The sequence below is a fragment of the Ruditapes philippinarum genome, unplaced genomic scaffold (assembly GCF_026571515.1).
Source record: "Ruditapes philippinarum isolate M1 unplaced genomic scaffold, ASM2657151v2 ctg1519_1_1_1_1, whole genome shotgun sequence".
In the NCBI taxonomy this organism is placed as follows: Eukaryota; Metazoa; Mollusca; class Bivalvia; order Venerida; family Veneridae; genus Ruditapes; species Ruditapes philippinarum.
Genome location: NW_026865600.1, coordinates 219436 through 243799, shown reverse-complemented (window position 1 = coordinate 243799; position 24364 = coordinate 219436). Strand labels below are relative to the sequence as shown.

Sequence of the window (24364 nt, the reverse complement as noted above, 5' to 3'; positions counted from 1 at the left end):
AAATTAATTAATTGAAAAAATATGAAGAGTTCAAGGTTAACATTCTCAAAAAGCATTTATACACAAATTTACTTGTGCCGAATATATGCATGAATATCGGTCGTGTTGTTTCTTAACAAAACTTTAACTTGACAAAAGCTTAGCCAGCACCATTGATTTTTCAAGTCGGTATCATTACCTCTGTTTAATTATTTAATACGAAACGTCTATGGTGTTGTCACAGTATGTAATATAATACCAGCTGTATGCAGCAGATTTACTTCTCAAATAAATGCTACAAATCACCTTGTGTATCACATTTGTTTACATTTTAATGTTTACGATAAAAGTTATTTGAATCTTAGTTTTACAAGACATTATTATTGCTAAATTGTAAACTTTATAGCATTGCTTGGATTTGATTTATTGCAAAAACATAACCGGGGAGAAGTTATTATTCTTTCTGTTGCTATTTGTTTAATTTGTGAAGAATGCACAAGTCTGGTTTATGTAAAACACATATAAATCAAACAGTTTTATTGGCACATGTTAGTCATTGTATCAGTAATCCTGTCTGGCAGATAAAAGTTCATTTCACAAGAGTTGGAAAGATATGGGATAGAATGTGTAACAATTTTTGTGATAATATGATACGTTTGTTATGTCAATAGTGAGAGTTTCTGTCTATGTTGTTAGAAATGTACAAATTGAAGCAGATCAGAGCTCAACGCAGTTGAAAGATATGTAAAATTCACGAACAATCATTGGAAAGGCTTAAACCGGTGTTTAGGGGCGTGAGGGATTTTTTTCCATAATCTCCCATGAACAGGCTCAACTAAACCGGGTCTTTAATTTTCTTGTTAATTGTTGTTTAAATTGCTTCCAAGGAATCACCCTAACTCTAGATTTATATGCTGTTTCATTATTAGAGATAACAAAGATTCGTATCATGGATAAATATAACTATTTAATTATCATAAACAACTTGTCCAAAAAAAAAACTTAATAGAAATCTTTAAAAAGGACCCTATTAACCTAAGAAATCCTAATATTTACAGTATAGCTATTGATGTGTTTAGAATGATAAGTGATAGAAATTACCATAACGATCATCTTATCCATTTCTATTTAAATTTCCGAAATGTCGGTATATATTTCCCATTGATATTTTATTTGATTTGTATTTGTTTCATGACGATTTAAATGTATATATAGCAGCTGCTATAACAATTTTTAGCAAACAATCCAAATACATAAAGACAATACTTTTTCTGTAATATATGTTTTCCGTTTGATCGAAGAACAGCACGTACAAGTATGAAATAGTTTTAAAAAAGTTTTTTTCATTCTCAACAATCTCAAAAACTGTCTCACTTTAAAGAAATATTGATAACATTCTAAGTATCGAATGTATTACTAATGTAGGGAGGTTTTTTTGTTACATTTATATCATAAGTTATGCAGGAGTTTGGTAATACGTAAACGTAAACTTGAGTTAACAAATATCTGGTTATTATGAAAATAATTGACAAGTAAAGATATTATTGTTATCAACGTGCAGAATATAGGGTACAACTCTTAGATGATAAATGCATTGATGAAAAGTGCAGGCTGACTGGTAGGAGGGAAATTAATGTCATTGAAGAACAAGATCGTAATATCCATTTACGTGGCTAGTGAACGTTTAATTTGATTAGTTAAATGGTGTGTTTTGGCACAGCGAAACTTTGGCTGTTATTGTGGGTTTTATTCTGCCTATGCACTGAACCAATTGCCTTTGTTTATGTATTACAATGTGAAGTATTGTTTCATGTCTTAACTATTATTCAGGGCAGATGAGACAAATTTCATGAGCCTTGTTTTGCCTTTGTAGATCAGAAACAATAGTTTCTACATGAAAGGTTATTTAACGATTTTGAAATTGAAATTCAATTTTTAGAACAGATGCCCATTATGGTTATTGTACCGCTTTGATAATAATGAGCTGTTACTAGAATAACAGAATTAATAACGATTCGTCCCACTAATGATTCGCCCCATAAAGACTCGCTCCACATTAGTGAAGATTCATCCCAGGTTAGTGACGATACGCCCCACTTCAAAAAAATCATTACAAAGGTACTATTAAATCAAGAAATAATAAGATTAAATAAGGTAAATTTTGGTAAATTAAATAAATGAAATTGTTTCTTAATTTATATATAAGAACCGACATCGCTCATTTAAACTGTTTAATTATCAAAACAGATAAACGTTCAGTGACATTTTGCCTCACTTCAATAATCATCATAACACCATGTTCTAAACCATTTTCCTTCAAGAATGTTCAAGTTAATGAAGATATCACGTTGGCTTAATACTACAAACCCGTATGTCATTTTTGTCATTTTTAGAAAATCGCATTTGAAAGTTTGAACTGTAATAACTTTTTAATGATAAACCGTATAAAGATAAAATTTTCAGTGAATTTAGAAATCTGTATGTTGTACATATGTACCAAATTTTATTTCTGTGCATACAATTTTAAAGCTAAAATATCAAATAATTAATTTCAATTTTTCATAATAAATAAGAAAATACATACAAATTCTGAATTCTAAAACCCCATTCGAGAGATACGTGGTTGTTGACAAAACATTCAGGTCATTTCTACATCATAAAAGCGACATACGGGGTTCTAATTGAAACATTTGAAGCAAAATTGACTAAGTGTAATAATTTTCGGCTAAAAACATAGCAAAAATTCAAGTTTAAAATATCATTAACTTCTCCTGCTGTGTAAAATATAACACGTCTGTTTGAAAATCAATGCTACTATCAAATGAAATCTACATTAATTTTTCAAAAGTATGCACTTGTTATGTTACATGTTTATCAACCGTGGGTATTCGACGATGCGTTTCTGTCACATACCTATGTTGCTATTATGTTTCAATTTTTGATTAAGAGTGTACATTAAGTAGATGCTTTTCGTGCTTCACAAAACAGCGTTGAATCTGAAACAATTTGTCCTGATAGCATCTAGATGTAAACAAAGTGGTATTTTGTCTTCCATTCAAGAACATCTAATAACTATAACTTTTATGGATGATCAAAATGCATATGTAAAAATGGGTTCAGCTATATAGCTAATGAGTACCCTTTCAAAAAGTGTAAAAACTTGAAAATAAGAAGCTTTTGGGAAATTAAAAAAAATATCAAATTCATCGAGGCCGTCCGAAATGGTTATCATCCGAATAAATGTAGTATTTACATATGTATCTATTCAATACATTTACTATTAATTCAAAATGATGTAAGAGCTATAAAAACTAAATCATCAATATATGTATATTACATTCAGGTAATATACTATAATTATCTTTAAATAAATCACTAAAAGTTTTTCAAATATTTGGTTGTGATAAAATAGGCAGCCATTACAGATGTGTCATGTATCACGTGGTACAAAATCAGAATGTTTGATTGGACAAGAAGTTACTGGGGTCTAGAATTAAAGTTTGATGTAAATAGCGAGTTACGGGTTTGTGGAATTGGAAATAAACATGTTTATGTTAGTTCTACAACTACATAAGTATGTTCACTGTGAAGAGCTCACTGAGAAGAAAAAAATGATATAAAAATCTCAATTTTGCCAAAAATCGAGTTACGGGGTTGTAGAATTAACCCGACGATCAGTTCTCCCTTGGTAGTATGCATTGAAATACTTTATCATTTAAGGCATTGTGTTATTTTATCAAAATTTAATTATAAATTTCTAGTTTTAGAAAACGACGTGTGCCAGAGGATGAGACAATCTTGTTTTGACTTTACGGAACCTCTTTTAGTTAGCAACGTTTTGTAGATGTATGTTTAAACAAGCATTTAATAAACTTGTAAAAGAAGATAGAGATTAGTAACATTGTAAATGTTACTCCATGCAACTTGAACAGTATTCTTAAATTTGTGTTTTCTTAGACCTGTTACTCGTGCATATGTTTCGTAATATTAAGTGAAATTTGGTGAATTTTGACAATTTAAACACATTATCAAGCTTTGCAATGAAATGTTACAAAAATGTCTAATATCGGACATTACACATAATATTTAAGTAAAATAAAACGTCGCTACAAAAATGTCATTCATTATATACTTGAAATGTCAATTCTCAACATGGTGTTGCTACTTTGACATCAATTTGTCTATTATTTCTATGTCATTCCCATGATTTTGACCTTTTATATAGATATATAATGTTCTTTTTTCCCAAGCTTCAAGTAAACATATCACGATTCATTTATTTTTTGATTTTCACAAGTAAGAATGTCCTTAATATTCCTCTTGTTTGAATAGAGAAGTTATTTTTCTCCCTGTCTCCATTCGTCCGAAAATAAAATATTTCTTTTCTGAATATACCTCTTAGATAAACAACTACAGCCAGTAAGTTTGTATATATAGATGGGCTGGCTACCATTTCGAACCTGATTTCTCGCTAAATACTCACCAAAAACCCGTGCATTATCTGCCCAAAAGAGCTTAATACTGAAAAGAAAAGGCATTGATCGGAATAGAAACAAAATAGTTATAGCATTTATAAATATTCAATGATACATTGCACCTCTCAGCATGATGATAAAGTTTGTTTATTTGTTTTAGTATCGTATTCAAGTTGAATGTTTAAATGATATTTGTACACGACCAATTTAAACGCCCTCCTAATGCCGCGTGTACTTTTATTGTATCTTATTACACTTATTTTTATTAACCATCCGCCATGAAAAACAACAATTTTATTGTCAAACTTGCAGCTTAAATTTTTTGTTTTGTTTTTGTATCTTTAATTTTTACTTCCCTTATCAAAGTGTAAATTTAATGAGTGCCCAATATATACCCTTGTAACACCGCACTTTGGGGTCAAACGCACTTTGGGGTTCGACCCCAAAGTGCGTTAAACTTCGCACCGCACTTTGGGGTCAAACGCACTTTGGGGTCAAATTCGAGAAATTGACCCCAAAGTGCGTTAATATGCTACATATCAACGCACTTTGGGTTCCAGAGGTCTAAAGGTGTAATCTGAGTTCTGCTTTAATACTGAGAACTGACTTATTTTCGATCTTCGACATTGAAATATTTGAGGTGGAGTACAAGATGGCGGTCAATACTTTGATGATGCTTAACTGATAAAAGTTTCATTAATTTTACCACTTAAAATATCCAATAATTGTGTTCATATAACAAAATTACGGTGGCATAAAAGTGACATTTGCATTTATTTTTATTTAAGTTTTGCATACATATTTTTATTTAAGTTTTGCATACATATTGTTTTCAGTTTTGCATTCATGTTTTTTTTTTTTTTTTTTTTTTTTTTTTTTGGTTTTTTTTAGCTTTGCATTCATATTTTATTAAAGTTTTTCGTACATTTTTTAGTTTGGTTTTTCGTACATATTTTAGCCAATCAAAACAGCCTTCACATCTCATAACAGCCCATAGTTGAGTATAAAACTAGCACAGTAGTTTGGTCACATTTGGGCCCATTTTTTGGAATCGGTCCAGTCGTTTTTGGCAGCGCAAGTCTGGTTTCGGCCGACCTTTTTCGGCCCATTTTTTAAATCATATGTATTTTATATAATTAGTGTATTTTTTATTTTAATGATTATCTACTATTATATTAGTGTCTATTTGGAAAGGGCTGTTGATTGGTGAATGAAATATGCACCACTCAACCCCACCCCCTGAGTATAGCGGGGGAGGGGCATTGACTTTACACCAAGTCGACCACTGGTAAAATCTTCGCCCTGCGGGGGATATTCAGATAATAACATTCCTGCCTTATGCCCCGGAACAGCGCAGACATCAAAACACGATTCTTTTTTAACCCGCACTCCCCCGGGGGCAAGGGAGGTGGTTACAAATGACTGGTGTATTACAATAATGCACAATAAAAGATCTAAATAGGTCCTTATATTCCACTGATTTAGAAAAAAATATATATATATACATGTATATACATGTACATGTATATATCAGAGACATAGATAATATCTATGTCTCTGTATATATATATACTAAAAAGTGTTATTATCATTTTGATACCTCCAAAAATGAAAATGTTGGTATTTGCAAATGGCGTTTGCAAATGGGGTTCTGTAATTTACAGATGAAAATGGTGTTTTACAAATGGCGTAATTATCCAACCTCTACTTTGCAAATGGCGTCATGTAAAATTATGTACGAAAAAAAATGAAAAAAAAAATATGTACCAAAAACTCAAATAAAATATGTATGCAAAACTAAAATAAAATATGTATGCAAATTAGTAAAAAGAATATGTATGCAAATCTAAAAAAAAGTATGTATTCAAAACTAAAAAAATTGTATGACAAACAAAAAGAACCCAAAAAATAACCATTCGCCAGATGCTTTTTTAATGGGAAATCTTACATACTTCTTTAGAAAGATGAATTTTATAATGTTAAAATAATGGTATCAGAGAAATGTAAGATGCTTGTTACCTGAATAAAGTAGCGATAAATGTGAAATTATTTGTCATAAAAGTAGTCAAAACAATGTAGTATTTGACTTCCATATAAAACATGTAAAATACTTATCACTATAACAGTACTGTACTCATCATTGTCAAAAAGCAACAGATGAAAAAGATGGTTCAGGTAATTGGCCAATGTGTATTTTTTTGATAATATAAAAGAACATCAAAATAAAAAAGCTGAAGAAAAACAAATAAAAGCATAATGGGCCTTTAAAATGTTATTTTTAAACCTCGGGGAGATCGATACCCCACAATCCCCTCTATACCCCCAGTGAGAATTTTACATTATTCTGAAGCTCGCTCTTAATGTGCGACTACTTAAATAGTTGATATTTTTAGTACTTCCTGTACGGACTACAACTTAAAGCCGCATCTTCACCTAGTCAAGTTTCTAATGCGTCACATTTAGCTAAATGAATGGCTATTTTAACATATTATCAGGCAAATTTTTTTACTGAAATGTCTTACTAAGATTACCCAGAATTTATACCTTTGTCTATGCAAAGACTATCATATTTCTGTAAAATGTGTAAATAACAAACGGGAAAATGATGCATTTAGCTAAAAACAATGGAGTTAATGAAAGGTGTACATTCTTTTAAAATAAATGGAAAATTTTAGAAAAACATATTTTAAGCTTAAAGCTGCCTGCCTCCAAAATATTTCAATAAAATCAAACTTGAGAAATATGTACTACGATTATAGGAAATGTAAAATGATTCAAGATTCAAGTAATATTGTACATGTTATGTGCGGTCAATGACTGAGTTTTCAATATTTACAACTATATTCCTACTGAGTTACTAACGCATTAAGGGCTATTTATGCATATTTTGACAACATTTTGGTAATTTACGTAAGTGATAAGTGCCATTGATAATGTGCAAATTGCTTCCTTTTGGTTATTCCACAATATTATACATTCAAATAAATTTTCAAAATTTTCATGAAAATTAGCGTGAATCTGGAGGCGTGCTGCATTGATACAAATTCTTTTTTTGGTGATTTATTTTGTGAAAGTTCTTACTAATCAAGACCATTTAAATCCCTATTGATTCAGGGCACATGTTTTGTGTCTATTTAATACCTTGATTTTTGTTTACCATTGGTTTTGACTACACTATATTATTTAAAACATAATGAACATAAACTTTCTCTGACCCCAATGTGCGCTCGTTTGCCTGATGTTGAAAAATGCATATGTACCTGTTTAACGCACTTTGGGGTCGAAATTGGACCCCAAAGTGCGTAACGCACTATGGGGTCCGACCCCAAAGTGCGTAACGCACTTTGGGGTTCGACCCCAAAGTGCGTTTGACCCCAAAGTGCGGTGTTACATACCCTGACTATGGCGATTTAAAACATTCTAAATAAGACTAAACATGGAAACAGTGTAAGCCTATGGTTAGTTTGTTTGTGAGTACATTTGTACTTAAGCAATAGTCAATTTTCAACCATCAAAATGATTTCAGCCAGATAAAAGGATTCTTTAAACCAATTATAAAAGATATGTAAATATTTCTTTTGTCTTGTCATATTCTTCCATGTGAATATCGTCCCGTGTTAATGGCATTCATAACAATTAAGATTTATGTTGCCGGATCAACATTTTAATTCCAAATATCATATATTTGTAATATTTATTCACTTACTTTTTATATATTATTGTGAACCATTATCTAATCATGATCCATGCTGATGTAGGTAATGAGCAACTTTGTTCGTAATTCTTATTCAATCTTTATTCATTAGAATATTACATTAATTTCAATTATGTTTATCCATGATCGCATCTTATTCTTTGAAATGTTTAAGAAGTTCCTGTTTTTATGTATATTATCTAACAATATTAAACTAACGATGCTCAGAAAAAAATCGGTGAGAATTCTTACTATAGCGTGCGGGGTAATATAAAGGCATTACGTGATCAAGATAGGAATAGTAAACGCTTAGCAGAGCATTTCGAGCACATTCGGTTACTGATCTATACTTTATATCATTTGATGAATGCATTTGCAAAAGAAATGTATTCATGCTTTCTAACAAACAAGAGAGTTTAAAAAGGATATTATACATTACCCTGCACGATGGGATAAATAGTGTTTATGTGTTTATAGCTAAAATGCAAACTCGTGTGCTTAAAACTTAAATTAATTTTATAATATGGAAGGAAAACTTAATATTAATTTTGTCGGATAAAGGTTGTTTAAATATAATGTCATTGGAAAATTTACTAGACACTACGAGAGCAGGTCAAAGATGCCCTAAACCTTTAGCAACTAGTAAACAATCTAATTGTGGTGGAAAGGAAATTAATGTCTTAGTTTTGGGGAAACAGTCGTCTGGAAAAACAGGTCAGTTCAAATTGAGTTTATCAGATATACCTGGTTTATTACGAATAGAAGTGAAATAAAATATATTTTTAAATTATTTTTATTATATATGTCCCAGATTTATGCAGCACGTGTTCATTAGAAATCAATTTCACATCACCATGCATTCATTTTTACCAATAGAATTAAATGATGCAGAAATAAATGAATACACATTCATCTCATTGTATCTTATTAAATATTAAATCAACAATTATCAAAATGCCATAAGTATATACTTTATTTTGTTATAATATGCTCATGTTAATATAATTATTGCGCTATAACAAGACAAACGAAAATATACGAACGAAAATAAGTAAGAATTGAATGGTCTAAGAGATGAATAATCTCATCTTTATTTATCAAATAGACTGTTATAAAATAACAATTTAATACTTATAAAGCCGGCAATTATTTTGTACTTTTACTCTCTGTCAAACCCGTCAATAATTGTCGACTTTCTGAGACAAGTTTCCCAATCAATTTGTTGTTGTTTTTGTTTTTGGGGTGTGTTTTTTTTTTTTTTTTTTTTTTTTTTTTTTTTTTTTTTCATTTGGCCAATATTGAAACTTGAACTAGTGGAACTTCTATAACTGTAGCAATATCAATATATAAATGGGTTCAGTTTTTTCTCTTTTTTTCTTATTTTATTTATTTAAAAAAACGAACTTTAACATCATGTCCTTTTTACTTGATATTGCATCGAATCAAACGTACTTTTCATCGTTAAAACTTTGAAGAACAAGGGATTGTAAAATACATTTATATTTTCTTTGTATTTGTCTTAGGATTTATATTGTTAAAGATTTTGCATACCTTTGAATCGCAAGAAAATTAAAACTCAAAAAGTTTCCTACTGAAAGACATGAACCAACAAACAAAGGGTTAAGTTATGTAAAAACACATCAGTCAAAACAATAATGTTCAAAAAGGCGTAAAGATAAATGAGTTATTTTATAACATCACCTTCTGCGAACCTGTGTTATTTCGTGTGCAGAAGTTTTTTTATCGAAGAGATGTAATCATTTACATAGTATTTGAAAACATTTGTATCTGTTTTTGTCATGTTTTTGAAATAAAGATTAAAGCATCAAATACTGATAATAAGATATATACACATGTTATCAAATTATTATTAACATATTCCAGCAGTAAATGACAAACTTATTATAATATAGAATATACCAATTAAATTTCATAAAAGCATTTAGCATAAGCATGAGGAAACATATAAGAAACTTTTCTTGTCAAGGTAATTTGATTTGTTGTTATTGCACATAACCGTTTATTAAGCTCTTTGCATCAGCAAAACTCTACAGTCGATTAAGTTTAAAAAAAGGACGGTCCACACTCTTTATCTCATACTCACCGGGACTGTTGAAAAGTTCGAGAAAACGAAATGTCGAGATAAACGCATATTAAGATTTTGAATTAAACAGAACCTAATTTCGTTTACAAAGCCATCATACTTTGAAATCAGGAAAACAACAAAAATATAGTTCTTTATTTAAAGCTACATGCCTCCAGATGAGCAAAAATATATCAACTCAATTAAAATTGAGAAAATATACTAAGATTTGAAGAAAAAGTAAAAAGAAAAAAGATTTTAAGGGTCAAATTATAATTTACATGATATGTGCGATTAAAGTCTGATTTTGCAGTATGAGTCACCTCATTTCCACTACGTGACTAACGCAGTAGGAAGTATTTTTGCATATTTTGACCTCCCTTTTTGTTAATTTACATGGATTGCACGTCGTGCTGTTTGAAAAGTATAAATTATTTTCTTTGTTCACTGCACAATAGTTTTCGTTTAAATAAATGCACAATATAGTTTTCGTTAAAATACATTTTTTTATAAAAAAACAGCATGAATCTGGAGGTTTACGGTGCTTATCTTAATGAAAGCAATCACAACTAGGCAATAACTACTAAATCAGATATAAAAAAATTACTATAGACAATTCAAATTAAGGTTGATTGTTATGGAATATTTTTTCATTCTACATTGCACTTGTAATGAATACAACATAACATGACTATAGTTCTCTCGAGGCATGTTATTGACGGAAATGTTTCAGACTGGGCAATTTAGATGTTAAGGTATCTCAATATATCAATGCATGATGGATGGATAATACTTCATACGTAGTAAGACAATCAGCAAGTAAATATGTAGATATTGCCAACGAGATATGTTGACGTTTGAAGCCTTTGAAAGAAATCAAAAGTTATAACTAAGACAACATGAAACATGATAAATTTAATCATACGTGACTTAAAATAGAAAAAAAAACGAATCCCTAAAGAATGCCTAAAACGGCAAATTTGAAAATGTGGCAGACTCGATTTCTTTGAGCTCACTCATGGACGAACCCGAAAGTGCAAGCCGCCTATATGCGAATTTGCGAATGCATACACAAATGAGTTATACATGTATAGCAGATTTAGGTCGCCACAACAAAAACTTTTATATTATTAAGTCATAACTTATACAATAAAATCGTTTGTCTTATATCATTTATTTAGTAAACATGTTTTCGTCCCAGGGTTGCTAACAAGATCTTTGCCTTTCTTTATATCATATGTTATTAGTATATAATATCTAATTAGTATTCTATGTCCTGGCATGAGAAGGAGTAATAGTCTACTAATTGTTTGTGTAGTTTGTGTGGCAATTGTAGGAATGAAGAACAAGATTTATTGATATCAAACATTGATCAAACGAAGAATCTCATTTGTGAACTTATACAAGATACATTAAAGTCAAAATAGTTTATACTGATCTTAATATCATATGTTTGTATGCGCAACATGTTAAAGTCTTCAGTTGCCAAAGTGATATAAATTTTATGATATTTTAATGAAAGAAATGATACGAACTGTGGAAACTGTGTCACGAAGAAAACATAACGATAAATATTTCAGAAAACACATAATAAATGGGCTATATTTAACAACAGAAACCTAATATATTGCACAACTTATGGTGTTTTGTCGCTTTATTAGGCGTACGTAAAGTAAGTAACATACGTTAAACGTTTTCAAACATTTATTTTTATTTCAATGCCCTTAGTAACGTTTACAATACTTTTGATAATTTTCAAGAAGTCTGTACAACACTGCTTAAAACTTCTAAAACTTTTATTCTTAATTGTTAAAATAGCATTAATTATTGCGGCCCGCATCTGTTTTTGACCTATTTCTTGTTTTTTTGTGTTGCTCTGCTGTTGAGTTATCACAATTTCTTATGAAACTAAATATTCGTATAGAAGGTGTGAACGAAATTATTGGAACACATTTTATAATTTTCAAATCCACTTTAAATTCTCACTCTTGGATTGACGAAAAAGCATTTTCTACAGATATACATTTTTGTTTATATTATCAAGGTGGTTCGGTGTAATTGGAACATTCATGTGCCATTAATAAAAATATGTATAAATTAACCAATCAACAGGTGTTGGGAGATAATAAGAAATCGCTAGAAGTTCGGTAACTTTGATAGAAGTAAATTCATATGTAAGCACAATATAAGTCCAGATCTTCTTACTTTTTTATGTAGATCTGATGACGGCCGTATGTGTTTCGCCTTCTTTATAATTCGGATTTCCCGAAAAGCTATTTTAGTCATGCAATCAAACGGTGTTAATAAAGGCATTAGAAAAAGTATAAAAATACCGTTGCCCGTGGAAGATGAACAAATTGTTGATATTTGTTAGAGTAAGTATTTGTTTAAGTAATTTTAAAAAATTAAAAATTACATTTGAAATTATATAGTCAATTTCAATGGCAAGTTATTTTGCCAGTTTACCTGTCGGCTATATGGAAAACGCCATGTTTGTTTTCGAAATCGTGAAAATTACCTACTCAATACTAGTTTTCCCAGGGTTAAAATTAGAAACCACATCGCCTTCAAAATTATGAAAGCTCGTCGATGATTGGCTGTGTGAAACATAACGAGAAAATGATTTCGTATTGGGCCACGGTCAGATCAAAAAGCAGATCGTTATTTAGAGCTGATCAGATTGTATATAAGCCAATGTTACAAAGGTGTTAAAAGAGCAGAATTTCTGGGGACTTTAACAAGTTATTGTACTACAAACGGAAATAATTATTATGTTTAAGAATAACACATATTTAATATAATTATACATTTGGTTTTCCGTTAATATTGATATATGATATTGGTAGATATATAATAAATGCTACATTTAACATTTATCTAATATTTATAAAAGAATATTGAGTAAAATAAACTTTCTGTACAAAGGCATTACTAATGTTTACCAAAATTTTAACATTGATCGCATTTTATCATTTTTCACAATAATTAACTTTAAAAATGTGGAAATTGATAACATATAAGAAACTGTCGATATTTAAATTATCACACAACTCAAAAAAAAATAATTAATTGAAAAAAATATGAAGAGTTCAAGGTTAACATACTCAAAAAGCATTTATACACAAATTTACCTGTGCCGAAAATATTGACAAAACATTAACTTGACAAAAACTTAGCCGGCGCTGAAAAATGTACCGGTGATTTTCAACTAAGTTTCATCACTCTGTTTAATTACTTAATACAAAATTTCTATGTTGTTGTCACAGTATGAAATAGAATTCTGCTGTTTAATTGAATTGTATCCTGCAGATAATGTTGCGATTATTTTCAACTCAAATAAATGCTACAAGTTGCCTTGTGTATCACATTTGTTTACATTTTAATGTTTACGATAAAAGTTATTTGAATCTTAGTTTTACAAGCATTTGTCTCTGACAATATTATTGCTAAATTGTAAACTTTATAGCATTGCTTGGATTTGATTTATTGCAAAAAACATAACCGGGGAGAAATTATTATTCTTTCTGTTGCAATTTGTTTAATTTGTAAAGAATGCACAAGTCTGGTTTATGTAAAACACATATAAATCAAACAGTTTTATTGGCACATGTTAGTAATTGTATCAGTAATCCTGTCTGACAGATAAAAGTTCATTTCACAACAGTTGGAAAGATATGGGATAGAATTTGTAACAATTTTTGTGATAATATAATACGTTTGTTATGTCAATAGTGAGAGTTTCTGTCTATGTTGTTAGAAATGTGAAAATTGAAGCAGATCAGAGCTCAACGCAGTTGAAAGATATGTAAAATAAAATTCACGAACAATCATTGGAAAGAAAATGCATAGGGGGGTAAGGGATATTGCTTTTTTCCATTATCTCCTATGAACAGGCTCAACTAAACCGAGTCTTGTTCTTGTTAATTGTTTTTTAAATCGCTTTCGAGGACTCACCCTAACTCTAGATTTATATGCTCTTTCATTAGTAGAGATAACAAAAATTCGTATCATGGATGAATATAATTATTTTATTATCATTAACAACTTATCCGAAATAAAACGTAATAAAAATCTTTAAAACGGCCATATTAACCTACGAAATCCTAATATTTACAGCGTACTATTGATGTGTTTAGAATGATAAGTGGTAGAAATTGCCAATTCATATCTATTTAAATTGCCGAAATTTCGGTATACATTTCCCATTGATATTCTATTTGATTTGTATTTGTTTTATGGAGATTAAAATGTATATTTAGCAGCAGCAGACGCTTATTAATAACTTGCAAACAAAAATATCTAGCAAAAAAATCCAAATACATATATATCATTGTCTAAGATAATACTTATTCTGTAATAGATGTTTTCTCGGAATTATGGTTCCGTTTGATCGAAGAACAGCACGTACAAGTATGAAATAGTTTTAAAAAGGTTTTCATTCTCAACAATCTCAAAAACGTCTCCCTTTAAATATATCATAAATCATTCTAAGTATCGAATGTATTACTAATGTAGGGGGGGGGGGGGCTTTTTGTTACATTTAAATTATATGTTAAGCGGGAGGTTGGTAATACGTAAACTTAAACTTGAGTTAACTAATATCTGGTTATTATGAAATAATTGACAAGTTTGTTTGTTTGTTTGTTTGTTTCATTTTACGCCTTTTTCTAACAGTATTTCAGTCATATAGGCGGGTAGTAATTGACAAGTAAAGATATTATTGTTATCAGCGTGCAGAATATAGAGTACATCTACAAGATGATAAATGCATTGATGAAAAGTGCAGTCTGACTGGTAGGAGGGAAATTAGTGTCATTGAAGAACAGATCTTAATATCCATTTACGTGGCTAGTGAATGTTTAATTTGATTAGTTAAATGGTGTGTTATGGCACAGCGAAACTGTTTTTTTTTTGTTTTTTTTTTTTCTTTCTTTTTTTTTTTGTTGTTGATTTTTCTGCCCATGCAATGAACCGATTGACTTTGTTTGAGCTTAACAATATTATTTGTGAAGTATTGTTTCATTTCTAAACTATTATTCAGGGCAGATGAGACAAAATATTTGAACCTTGTTTTGCCTTAGTGGATCAGAAACAATAGTTCCTACATGAAAGGTTATTTTACTTTTTTGAAAATGAAATTCAATTTTTAGAACAGATGTAATTGTACCGCTTTGATAAAAATGAGATGTTACCAGAATAATAGAATTAATAACGATTCGTCCCACTGATGATTCGTTCCATAACGACTCGCTCCACTTTAGTGAAGATTCACCCCAGGTTAGTGACGATACGCCCCACTTCATAATAATCATTACAAAGGTACTATTAAATGAAGCAATAATAAGTTAAAGGTACATTTTGATATATTAAGAAATGAAATATTTTCTTCATTTATGAATAAGAACTGTAATCGCTCATTTTAACTGCTATGATATTCTGTTTTTAATATCAAAACTGATAGACGTTCAGTGACACTTTGCCCCAATTCAATAATCATCATGACTCCATATTCTAAATCATTGTTCTTCAAGAATGTTCAAGTTAATGAAGATATCAGTTTTCCCTTGGTAGTATGCATTGAAATACTCCATGATTTAATGCATTGCGATACTTTATCAAAATTTAATAATAAATTTCTAGTTTAAGAAAACGACGTGTGCCAGAGGATGAGGCAAACTGTTTTGACTTTACGGAACCACTTTTAGTTGGCAACGTTTCGTAGATTTAGGTTTAAACAAGTAGTGAACTTGTAAAAGAAGAAAGAAACTAACAACACTGTAACTGTTACTCCATGCAACTTGAACAGTATTCTTAAATTGTGTTTTCTTAGACCTGTAACTCGTGCATACATTTATTATTAAATATCGTGGCATAGCCTGACAAAAATAATGCGGCAAAACAGTAAAGAATCATGTTTTTAAAACATCCGTTTATCGTCATGACTTCCGTTGATCTTATTTGATGATATGATCTTTCAAAACAATACAATTAGGGTAGTTATATAATATAAGTTAACAAAGCCATATTAAGTAATTTTATAAATTGTTTCATTTTAAAATACCATTAAAAACTCACATATGAAAGTCGATTGTTTTCTTTCCCTTGAAAATACTTTGTATTATCCGAATTTACCCGTCATCTTAAAATAAAAAGTGTTCCGTAATATTGAGTGAAATTTGGTGAATTTTGACAATTTAAACCCATTATTAACCTTTGCAATGAAATGTTACAAAAATGTCTAATATCGGACAATAAACATAATATTTAAGTATAATAAAACGTCGCGATGAAAATGTCATTTATTATATACTTGAAATGTCAAATCTCATCATGGTGTTGTTACTTTGACATCAATTTGTCTATTAATTCTATGTCATTCCCATGATTATGACCTTTTATATAGATATATATGTTCTTTTTTCCCAAGCTTCAAGTAAACATACCAAGATTCATTTTTATTTTATTTTCACAAGTAAGAATATCCTGTAATATTTCTCTTGTATGAATAGAGAAGTTATTTTTCCCTTCACTTCATTCGTTCGAAAATAAAATATTTCTTTTCTAAATATACCTCCTAGATAAACAACTACAGCCAGTAAGTTTGTATATATAGAATGGGCTGGCTACCATTTCGAACCTGATTTTCCCGCTAAATACTCACCAAAATCACGTGCATTATCTACCCAAAAAAGCTAAATACCTAGAAGAAAACAAAATAGTTATAGCATTTATAAAGAAAGAATTGTTTTTCAATAATGCATTGTACCCTAAACTAAACATGATAATAAAGTTAGTTTATTTGTTTTAGCTATCGTATACAAGTTTAATATTTAAAAAATCTTGGTACATGGCCAATGAAAACGCCCCCTTATGCCTTTTATTGTAAATTATTTAATAATATATTTTGTACTTGACCATCCGCCATGAAAAACAACAATTTTAACTTCAAACTTGCCGCTTAAATGTTGTGTTTTGTTTTTGTATCTTTAATTTTTACTTCCCTTATCAAAGTGTCCAAATATACCCTGACCATGGCGATTAAATACATTCTAAGTTAGACCAAACATGAAAGCAGTGTATGGTTAGTATGTTTGTGAGTACTTCAGCAATATTCAATTTTCAACCATCAAGATGATAGCAGCCAGATAACGGGTTTCTTTTAACCAAGTATAAAAGATATGTAAATATTTCTTTGGTCTTGACATAGTGTGAATACCGGTTGTATATGACTATTTCATTGTAATGGCATTCATAACATTTTAGATTTAAGTTGCCGGATCAACATTTTAATTATACATATCATATATTTGTAATATTTATTCACTTACTTTTTTTATATTATGGTGAACCATTATCTAGTCATCATCCATGCTGATGTAGGTAATGAACAACTATGTTCGTAATTTTTATTCTATCTTTACTCATTAGAATATTACATTTATTTCAATTATGTTTATCCATGATCGCATCTTATTCTTTGAAATGTTTAAGAAGTGCTGGGTTTTTATGTATATTATCTAACAATATTAAACTAACGATGCTCAGAAAAAAATCGGTGAGAATTCTTACTATAGCGTGCGGGGTTATATAAAGGCATCACGTGATCAAGATAGGAATAGTAAACGCTTAGCAGAGCATTTCGAGCACATTCGGTTACTGATCTATACTTTATATCATTTGATGAATGCATTTGTTCTTGTTAATTATAATTTGTTAAAATGGAAGAAAAGAAATGTATTCATGCTTTCTAACAAACAAGAGAGTTTAAAAAGGATATTATACATTACCCTGCACGATGGGATAAATAGTGTTTAAAGCTAAAATGCAAACTCGTGTGCTTAAAACTTAAATTAATTTTATAATATGGAAGGAAAACTTAATATTAATTTTGTCGGATAAAGGTTGTTAAAATATAATGTCATTGGAAAATTTACTAGACACTACGAGAGCAGGTCAAAGATGCCCTAAACCTTTAGCAACTAGTAAACAATCTAATTGTGGTGGAAAGGAAATTAATGTCTTAGTTTTGGGGAAACAGTCGTCTGGAAAAACAGGTCAGTTCAATTTTAGTTTATCAGATATACCTGGTTTATTACGAATAGAAATTGAAATAAAATATATTTTTTAATTATTCTTATTATATACGTCCCAGATTTATGCAGCACGTGTTCATTAGAATCAATTTCACATCACCATGCATTCATTTTTACCAATAGAATTAAATGATGTAGAAATAAATGAATACACATTCATCTCATTGTATCTTATTAAATATTAAAACAACAATTATCAAAATGTCATAAGTATAAACTATGTTTTGTTATAATATGCTCATGTTAATATAATTATTGCGCTATAACAAGACAAACGAAAATATACGAACGAAAACAGTATATGAGTAAGAATTGAATGGTCTAAGCGACGAATAATCATATCTAATAGTATATGAAATAAAATATTTATCAAATAGACTGTTATAAAATAACGATTTAATACTTATAAAGCCGGCAATTATTTTGTACTTATACTCTCTGTCAAACCCGTCAATAATTGTCATCTTTCTTTATATTTGTCTTATCATTTATATTGTTAAAGATTTTGTATACCTTTGAACCACAAGAAAATTTAAAACTCATAATGTTTCCTACTGAAAGACATAAACCAACAAACAAAGGGTTAAGTTATGTAAAAACACATCAGTCAAAACAATAAAGTTCAAAAAGGCGTAAAGATAATGAGTTAATTTATTACATCACCTTCTGGGAACCTGTGTTATTTCGTGTACAGATGTTTTTTATCGAAGAGATGTAAACATTTACATAGTATTTGAAAACACTTGTATCTGTTTTTGTCATGTTTTTGCAACAACGACTAAAGCAATAAATACTGATAATAAGATATATATACACATGTTATCCAAATATTATTTACATATTTCAGCAGTAAATGACAAACTTATCATCATATAGAATATATAAATTAAATTTGACTAGAAACTTATTCTTGTAAAGGTAATTTGAGTTGTTGTTATTGCATATAATCGTGTATTAAGCTCTTTGCATCAGCAAAACACTACGGTCGACACACTTTATCTCATACTCGCCGGGACTGTTGAAAAGGTCAAGATAACGAAATGACGAGATAAACGCATATTAAGATTTTGAATCAAACAGAACCTTATTTCGTTTACAAAGCCATCATGCTTTGAAATCAAGAAAACAACAAAAATATAGTTTTTTATTTAAAACTGCATGCCTCCAGATGAGCCAAAATATATCAACTATATTAAAATGAGAAAATATACTAAGATTTAAAGAGTCTCGAGGCATATTGTTGCCGAAAATGTTGCAGACTGGGCAATTTAGATATTTAGGGATTTCATTGTCCCTGTACATCAATAGATGGGTGAATAATACTTCATACGTATTGAGACAATTAGCAAGTTACTATGTAATTGTTGCCAACGAGATATGTTGCCGTTTGAAGCCTTTGAAAGAAAGTTAGATCAAAGTTATCACTAAGACAACACTAACAATGGTTAGATAATACTGTTCAAGAAATATTGATGAATATTCTATCTTATTTTAAAATTACATACATAACTAAATGTAAATTAGAAAGATACAGATCACTGCCCAAGAAACTTAAATTCTCAGTAAATAATAATTTGTTTAAGTATTCAAATGAAATTAAGCGTTTAAGGATGTCTCTCTCCCACAAAACCTGTTATAGATATTAAGAAAAAAATAAATAAAATTTAACGAGATTAAATAAATTACGGAATTCATTGCATTTGGAAAGATATTTTTGCATGACAGAAATTAAACAAAAACAATTATTCACTGGAGCAACGGCTACTCAAACCGGTGCTAAGGGGCCAGTTAAAATATTGTAATTTTCAATTCTTCTCATAAGCATTAAAAAAACATTACTTTTTCATGACAAATGTCACAAACACAACGTATTATAGTTTTTATTTTGTTTTGTGTTGTTTTGCTTAAGGGGATGGTGTTTCTGCTTTTGCTTTTTAAAAAACAACATAAAGTTAGTTGTTAATATATATATATGATAAGTAACCGTTATTTTTATCTTAATGTCAGTCTATTTCAACTTAAAGGTAAAAGTTTTAAATGCTTACACAGTTTTCGCTGAAAAGAGGGCTGAAGAAATTTTTTGTTATTGCAAAGTAGTGTTTAATGTTGTAATGCCTATAGAGTATATATATCATTGCTAAACATCTAATTATACAGAATAAGCGTTTATTTAATTAGATTAGTATTGTATAAGTGTAAGACAAGTTTAATTTGTATCACATTTCTTAATGTCTGGTCTCGTGTCAGGTATATGTTCCATTGGCATTTGTATTACTGCATCACACGTTTAAAAAAAGGTAGCCACGAATGAAATATATATTCTTTATCCTTGTTATTTCATGGTAAATTGTAATAAACGAACCAGTAATGTTCTAACAAGCGTACAAAAACAAGTTGTTTTGTTTTATTTCACGCTTTTGTTGCAATGGTTTCTACTGAATTCGGGATATGAATCGTACTATAAATCGATTCTAGTGTATTTCTATATCATATCTTGGAGGTGTTTCGATTTTAGAAGCATCACATAATCAACAATGATAAGTTTCGAACGTTATGTTTTAGGCTTTTTAACCTCGGTGGATCCTCTTTAATGTTTTTTTAAGGTTTGGTCGCAGCGTACTTTATATCTAAATACTTTACATATATCCTACTTTCAGACTTTGAAATGAAATTGCAGAATGATTTACTAGACAAATGATTTTCTTTAAACCAGGAGTTGATGTTTATTTTTAAATGAATGCCTACTCCATAAATATATATGCATATATTCCTGTTATTCTATTCTTATAGTTTAAAGAATATCATACATTCACGGAACGAAAATCAAATAATTATTTAAGTTAGACTTATTTTGACTTCATGCAATATTCTTTGTTTTGCGCGTTCATTAAATTTGAGGTATTATTTGGTCTTTAAATATCAAAAATTAAAATAGCGAACACAGATTGTTCATGTGTTTTAGAAATTTACTTTTGAATTATTTAAAACTGTAGAAATTAAAACAAAGATTCAGTAGTCTGGTCCCTTATTAACTTAGTCCTGATTTTTTTTTCATTCCTTTATAGAACTAAATTTTATCATATAAGTCTAAATGAGATAACAACTGACAAAAATCGATCAAATAATAAATAAACAGAGAAAGTTAGTTCTCTATGAAACCACATTTAACGACAGGAAAACATATTTTCTTGTTAATGTAACCAAGAAAAAACGCGCCATGTATTGCTTTAGGGACGATGTACTTTTCAGACTGCAATAGATTCTAGTGCAATACTTGTCTAAAATATCGATAAATACATTCATTTATATGATTTCACCAGAAGCAAGGCAATTAGCAAGTTTCTGTGTAATTGTTGCCAAGAAGATACTTATCAGTCTGCAAACTTTGCAATAAATAAAGATCTAAAATATCATGTAAGAAAACAACAAGAAAATAATAGCCTCTGTTACAAAAAAAAATGTATATATTTATTATTACCATTTGCTGAAACCTTGTATATATATATATGTCTACTTAAAAATAAGATAGTGTGGTGGGAATGAACACAGTAATATGTTTTTATGCTTGACTGATTTGTGTGATATCAGAAATGTATGAAATTCCTTTCTGTAGTTGTTCTTTTATATTTCAATTGATGATGATAAAACTGAGCAACTTAAATGAAATATGAACATTTTATCAATTGAAAATGCTTTAGAATAATAGGTTTAATCTTCTTTCTTGTTATATAATATTTTATTATTTTTATGTTCGTTCTTATTTTAATGCTTGAAAGGAGAGATTTCCCAAGTGCAATGAAAACAAAAACTGTAAAATCGTAAAATTTTCTAAACATGGTTAAATGACAGATTAAAAATGCTACATCTTAACAGGCTTCAAATGCCCTCAAACAATTTTAGTTTTTTTCTCGCGCATGACAAGTACTGCACCATTATATCGGACAAATTTATACATACTCTATAATTACGACATGTAAAAACTTCTAGAGATATGTAAGATTCCAAAGTCACAATATTTTATTAAAGCATATGAGCAACATATATCGTAAACTAGACCCTTATACTGCTCTCATGATCACTGAGAGAATAATCCTAGGAGCTATAATTTATTCAGTTTTCATACATAAAGTAGGAAATGAAGGTATTGTTTCCAGGAATATATGTATCACTTTAGAAACCATTGAAATTATCTTAAATCAAAGTTAAGTAGACTTAAGATAACAATAAGGAAATAATACTTCACAATTAATGATAAATATTGTTAAAATGCTATTTCAACAAGAGTAAATAAGGCATAATGACATCAATCTTTCATCTACGATAAGTCAAATGTATATAATATCAATTCTAAGCCTTTGTTTACATGTCTAAAATGATAGAGATAAAGTTATTAACAGTAAATTCTATTATGCACTAAAACAAAGGAAGCATTTTGCACTGAAACGTAGTGTATCAAACATCATCGAAAATAATACATGGAAAAAAATACAATTTCCAATTAAAAGAAAATGAAAAGACATCCTGGAAAAAGGCTAGTTGAAGAAGGGTTTCAAAATTTGACTATAGATGTGATATTTATTGAGATAAACGTAAATGATTTATCCATAATTTATTTTAGTTTAATTGGGTAGGAAGTTTTAAGCTTATAGAGACATTTTCGAATCCGTTCATTGAACCAACCAGTACTGAGCCATCAGTGCAAAGTTTCATGCTCCAGGAAACAACGACTTGCCCCGGGGGGGGGGGGGGGGTAAACACACGCGAATAGCGATCATTAGATTACTAGTCCGTCATGTTTCCTAATCGGCCATGCCGCCACTTAACGTTAATTTGCAGTACCAATATCTAGTTCTCATTAAGTCACATTGACATACAATGTTTTAGAAAGAAGAAGATAATGTTGCATGTCTTCAATTGATATAATATTCAAGACATACTTTCCAAGCTGATCCATCTTTTACATCTGGTAAACAAAAGTTGCTCCCTTCTCGCATAACTTGTAAGTCGTTAGACATACTTACACTTAACCACGTGTAATATCTTTTATAACGTGCAATAAATACCAAAACATATTTAATATTACCGGCATCGAATGCTATCATTTCAACAGTCTTGCTAACATGGTTGGTAATATTGGTGTTAAGGAATATTAATTTCAATTAGCTTTAACATATTTGCATTTGTTAAATACTTAGGTGATTCATATTCACAATTTACTGTTTAACTACACATTTTTGACAACTTACATTATTTAATTTGATTATAACAAGAACGTTCTTTAGTTACAAGCTATGCTAATTACTTAATATGACATAATATGACATTAATCTAAGGCGCCTAAACATAATACAGTAATTTGAACGAAAAATATAAGAAATTATTTTCACCATGTGTTATTTCGCTTGTATACCAAACTAAAATGAGTCTTTTCAGATTTGTTTTGTTCGGCTTATAACTAGATACGGTAAAAATGACTGTAAGAGAGAAGTGTAAGGTTTTCAAATGTAGGTTTTCATCACTGCATAATTATATAGAAATATAAGAAAATAAACACGCAATACATATCTAAATATCGATAAATACATTCATATGATTTCACCAGAGCAAGGCAATTAGCAAATTACTGTGTAATCGTTTCCAAGAAGATACTTATCAGTCTGCAAACTTTGCAATTAATAAAGATCTGAAATATCATGTAAGAAAACAACAAGAAAATAATAGCCTCTGTAAAATGAAAAAAAAATATATTTTTTACATATGCCAGACCTTGTGTATATATATATATATATATATATATATATATATATATATATATATATATGTCTACTTAAAATAAGATAGTGTGGTGGGAATGAACACAGTAATATGTTTTTATGCTTGACTGATTTGTGTGATATCAGAATTGTATGAAATTCCTTTCTGTAGTTGTTGTTTTATATTTCAATTGACGTTGTTTAAACTGGGCTTTTTAAATGAAATATGAACATTTTATCAGTTGAAACAGCTTAAGAATAAAACCTGCTTTCTTGTTAGATAATAT

The 24364-nt window shown here is 29.5% G+C and overlaps 1 protein-coding gene across 2 annotated transcripts in view; it reads left to right on the top strand.

The window, feature by feature from the left end:
• LOC132729693 (ras-related and estrogen-regulated growth inhibitor-like) overlaps positions 1–24364 on the top strand; it is a 45518-nt gene that overhangs the window by 8492 nt on the left and 12662 nt on the right. The window contains exon 1 of one of the 2 annotated variants that reach the window (XM_060715514.1): positions 17903–18285. The exons of the other annotated variant lie outside the window; for it this stretch is intronic. Coding sequence (XP_060571497.1) covers positions 18147–18285 — 139 coding nt within the window. The 5' untranslated portion in view covers positions 17903–18146. Of the gene's footprint in view, positions 1–17902; positions 18286–24364 lie in introns of those variants that run through there. 2 annotated transcript variants of the gene reach the window in all.